The sequence below is a fragment of the Lepeophtheirus salmonis genome, chromosome 7, assembly GCF_016086655.4.
Source record: "Lepeophtheirus salmonis chromosome 7, UVic_Lsal_1.4, whole genome shotgun sequence".
NCBI classification, from domain to species: Eukaryota; Metazoa; Arthropoda; class Copepoda; order Siphonostomatoida; family Caligidae; genus Lepeophtheirus; species Lepeophtheirus salmonis.
This window is the reverse complement of record NC_052137.2, coordinates 9,851,391-9,856,214: the sequence shown is the minus strand read 5'-3', so window position 1 is coordinate 9,856,214 and position 4,824 is coordinate 9,851,391. Positions and strand designations below refer to the sequence as shown.

The window sequence follows — 4,824 nt, the reverse complement described above, 5'->3', positions numbered from 1 at the left end:
TGTGATGCATTCCTTAACAGACTCAAAGCTGAAGTTTCTGCTTTGATACTTTTTTTGCCAATTGTTGAAATGATATTCAGTAGTATTTAAGCAAAATTTTAGGCTATTAATTATAAAAATTGTATATGATGATTTATTTTAAAGTACATATCTAGATTGATGTTAGTTTTTAACTATATTGGTTAATGATGCCCTTCATTGGTTATAACCTATATTGCTTTAGTTAATAAAAAAATTTCAATTATACATCCCACCTTTGAAGGCCCTGGTAATAACTGAACAATTTGTCACAAGGCACGTTAATAATTAGCAATGCATCTTATTTATAATGAACTTTATGGACCAAGATCTTAATCAGCCCTGCTGTCATAATACGAATACGTATTTCTATAACACTGAATATGTTTGTAATCTAAGATCGTTAATTTAGGACTTAAGGCCCGTTCCTAAAAGAACAAATGTAAGAGTTAGTTTGAATTTACATCAACATTTAATCTATGTAGACATAATATGAATGTATGTCACTATATAATCCGTCAATAAGAAGACTGATTAGTTTTATTGATATGTATGTATGACAAATAACTTGTTATTCGAGTATCTGCATCTCTTAAACAGAGACCTATATACAAGGACAAAACACCCTCACACATGCTCTATTCTTTTTGAAATAAATGCTTCCAAAGATAACTTATCTCACATGGATATAATTCAATTTAAATATATTTATCTACTACTTCAAATCATTTGTTGGATAAAGGAAACAGTGTGTGGTTGTTGTAATGACAATTATTGGTGCGATGGAGATCCTAGCTTCAAGTTAACACCCTCTGCAAGCCAAGGAATATCTGATAACTTTGTTCTCATACGATGGAGTTCCTCTTATTTGGATCTTTCTAAGTGTGTCGACTATTTCTTTATTGAATATTTTGAAGAACTCATAGGGAAGAACAAGAGTAGAAAGATCTCCCCCGTCAATGTTGACAAAGTTAAATCCCTTAATGATTGGACTGCAGTAATCGAAGATGATTTGGATGTCAATTATAAGGCCAACATCAGTGTCAAACCTAATACACAGTATATCTTTACAGTAAGTTCATGTCAAGTTTTTTTATGCCAAATAAAGTAGGTGCTTTACTTTAAGGTTTTTGCCATTGACAAAGGGGCGGGTTGGGGGGAATTGGAAGGGACTGCTTATGTTTCTTCAGATCATATTAAACTTACAACAAATACGAATGCCCCCAAAACCATATCAAAAACTTCTATCGCACAGGATGAACCAGAGTCAAAACTGAGGGATTCAGTAGAACAATGGGTTTTCCAATTGATAAAAAAGAGATTGTGGAATTCCCATGATAAAAATAACTATAAGTTTTCCCCTGATATTTGGATCAAAAATGGAGATCGAATTCAAAGATATGAGGAAGGGAAAATATTTGGTTTGAGAAGGTATGCTTGATCTTTTATGTTTGTAGCTGTTTGGTTATAGGCACTTTATTACATTCACATTGCAGACCAACATTTGAAGTATCCAAATTGTCAAATGAAAATGATTATATCAATGTAAACGTAACGCTAAAGTTCCCTTATCTTCGAACCACCTATGTTTGGAGATCTTTTATTAGTGCTGGAGTCATCACACTTTATCATACATGTGGGAAAAAACTTCCGCTAGGATCCTTTCTTATAGTAAAATATTTTCTTAGATCCTACACATCATATTTCAAAACCACTTACTTTTGATTAAATTACAGAGTCGTAAATTAGAAGATGTAAAAAGTGTTCTCAAGCTTTCTCAATGTTCATCCTTACCAGCTACGGTATCCCTTCGAATTCCTCAAAATCTAACATCCCAATCAAGACATTTACATTTCGATGATTATGATGTACTAAGTCAAGATTTCCATATTTCTAACGAGGAATTTGCTTTTGATGTTCCCTGGTTATTTTCACATTTCCATAACCTCTCCGCTCTATGGAATCAACAAAAAGTGATACTACGTAATAAAATCCTAGTACAACTTGAGAAAGTTTTTTGAAAGTGAAAACAAAAATATATCAATGAATCATAAGAAATAGAAAAAAATCAACAAAACACTTGAAGAACATTTTTTGTAAACAAAATGGATACAAAGATAGATAGATAGAAAAAATGGACTATAGAAATAACATAAATAAAAGACTGTAATTTGAAGAAACCACATGGAGGAAATGGAGGCACAAAATAATGATTCCTCTGGAAAAAGAAATTATAACTGATATTGATTATTATTAATATAGAGACTAATCTAAGATTATTTATCTATTTACTACATACTTTGGATCTTTACAAAGAAAAATAAATAAAAGAAACACTATTATTAATGATTAAATAATGGGCTGCCTTGGATACAAAAATCAATGAGGAAAGAATAAAAGCCAATTACTATACAATTGATAAGTAAGGTATTTTTATATCAACGTGAAGGGATGATATCCTAATAGTATTTTTATCAATTTTTTATTGACTTTGTCTATTTTTATTTTTTGTGATACTTGAAATGTCTATTGATAATACTGCAATTATTCATAAATTTTAGTTTACAGTTGGAAGAAATGTGAATAACAAACTCAAGTTTCAGCCCTGATCACAAAAATATAAAAATAAACAAACTAAATGACTAATTATTTCTTTATTTTACTTCTGTTTTCGACATATACCGATGTTTTTATACTTTTGATGATATATTTTATGATCAATGAAGTAATTTTGAGGAGTTGTTCCACAAATGGGGTTATGAAAGGGGGCTCCTCGCTTTTTTTTAATGACATAGTGACAAAAAACGAATTTTTGTGTAATTATGTAATATTGAGGGGGGAGAATTTGATAAATTCAAATTAATTCTTATTTTGTAGATAATTCGAAGGACCCTTTAAGAAATAAATTTGGATTTCTTTACAATTTTTTTTACTTACATTGTTATTTGAGAGAATCGACTTTCTTTAAATTTATCTTGTAGTGTCTTGTATTGTTAGACATATATTTATTAGAATATTTGTTATTATTAGAAAAATCCAAAAATATTTTGATACAATAAATTAATACTTAAAATCAAGTAACTTTATTTTGATTTGAAAACTATACATTTTAGAGATATTCCAGATTTTTTCCGGCCATCCTTTCACTTAATTCTAACAAAATTGTAATAGTAATTTATTTTCCCAAAACTATGGATTCCATCGACAGAAAACATGGGGAAAAAAGTCAACGTTTTGGATTTTGAGATTTCGATATGATCAGAAGCTTGATCATATCTAACCAAAAGAAGTTCAGAAAGGTGTTAAATGATTTTTTTGACAAATCAGATAAAGTATCATTTAACAAAATTCAGAGGTCCTTCTTGATTGTGATGTCATACAAAGTTGAAATTATCATCTAATGGAAAATTTTGTTTGGTACTATCTATCTCCAGGATATTGAAAGTTGAATATAAATTAATTGGAACCAATAAATTATTTTGAATCATGCACATGTCTTATATTTTATAAAATTGTAAATACGGGGCAATTTACTTTCAGTGATATTTACAGCAGAAAAAAATATACAAATTCTGATCACCTTTATATGTACATTTACTCAAAATTAATTAGTTAAACCAACCCACAAATATCCAAAAAATATTTAAGGAATGCTACAAAAATATTGGTTATGATATTTTCATGGAAGTTTGATATCCTTAAACAATAGTGAATATTTTTCCAAAAAATATATTTTTGATCTCTTTTCTTACTTAATAAACAGTTTTAATTATGCTCGGTGTCCAAATATGTATACATTTGATTTTGAAACTTTACCCAATAGCGATTTTTATTACTTCAGCTACTTGCAATAAAATTTAGGACTCAGCTCGGAAACTAACATGACTCGATTTAGAGATCATTAAATTTTTTGATCGTTTAAGTATACAATGTATTTAATAAAGCTACTATTGATTTTTCTTCAAAATGAAAAAAAAAGGATCAATTTCATTTTTACCATGTGAGGATATAACCTGTTAAGACAATTTTAAAATTCAGCATCATAATTCAAAAATTGACACCTTGGAATCCCTTTACAAATAGAGAATTTGGTTTAAAAAAATGTCACTTTCAAATTACTATAGAGGTAACAAAAACGGCTTTTGAAGACTTAAATTTTCCAAACATAACTTTATCATCAATACATAATGGAAGATCAAATTATCAGATAACTCTCAAAATAATAAACCCTATTAAACACATTAAAATAAAAATTTGTAAGAAGTTGACTTTTTGTACCTTTAATCTTGAAAATATATTTTATTCATTTTAAAATATTATAAAGCTATTATTTAAATTTCAAAAAGACAATAGAAATCACAACATTTGTGAGTTTTTTTTTATAAATTTAAAAGTAGGTTAAAAACCAAACAATCAGGATTGAAAAAGCAATTTTCGGGGTAGAAATTAGGAAGAATATTATTTTACTGCCAATTTCCCCCCTACCAAAATGCTACCAATAATAACCATTAGAAAAGTAGGACAAAAATTGAATAAACTCATTTTCTTTGTAATAATAGTATTATTTAAAAATTTAATTTTTAATCTTGACAATTTTTTTACAAAGCAGTTTTGATTTCAACTATAAATCAGGAATCAAAGTCTACAGTTTTAATTCACACGTTATGCAAGAAAAATTTGGTGTTGATATTAAGCAATCATTTACTTTTCTGACTTAATTCTGTACCTTGATCCTTAGGCATATTTGTATTGTAAGTTGAAAATATTTTTTTTAAATTTTAGATGTTGTGAAGGTACATGCAAAAA

General features: G+C 28.2%; 1 protein-coding gene across 5 annotated transcripts; it reads left to right on the top strand.

Annotated features, from left to right (window-relative positions):
- The first annotated feature begins 611 nt into the window (after positions 1-611).
- On the top strand, positions 612-3,597 carry LOC121121822 (uncharacterized). Of its 5 annotated transcripts, none has more exons than XR_005865584.2 (5): positions 612-1,090; positions 1,130-1,449; positions 1,515-1,689; positions 1,755-2,440; positions 3,227-3,597. XR_005865584.2 is itself a non-coding variant. In XM_040716811.2 (4 exons), exons 1-4 carry the CDS (start codon positions 701-703, stop codon positions 2,037-2,039), a joined length of 1,170 nt encoding a protein of 389 aa, XP_040572745.1. In that variant the 5' UTR covers positions 612-700; the 3' UTR covers positions 2,040-3,597. The 5 variants fall into 5 exon arrangements, 2 of the variants coding, with proteins under 2 accessions (XP_040572745.1, XP_040572746.1); XR_011781114.1 differs by having other exon boundaries at positions 614-1,090; positions 1,145-1,449; XM_040716811.2 differs by having other exon boundaries at positions 1,755-3,597.
- The last annotated feature ends 1,227 nt before the right edge of the window (positions 3,598-4,824 follow it).

Coding starts and splice junctions, on each gene's coding strand:
- LOC121121822 (XM_040716811.2), top strand. CDS start 701: ATGGATATAATTCAATTTAAATATATTTATCTACTACTTCAAATCATT. Junction 1,450..1,514: donor AAAATATTTGGTTTGAGAAG/GTATGCTTGATC, acceptor TTCACATTGCAG/ACCAACATTTGAAGTATCCA. Junction 1,690..1,754: donor CGCTAGGATCCTTTCTTATA/GTAAAATATTTT, acceptor ATTAAATTACAG/AGTCGTAAATTAGAAGATGT.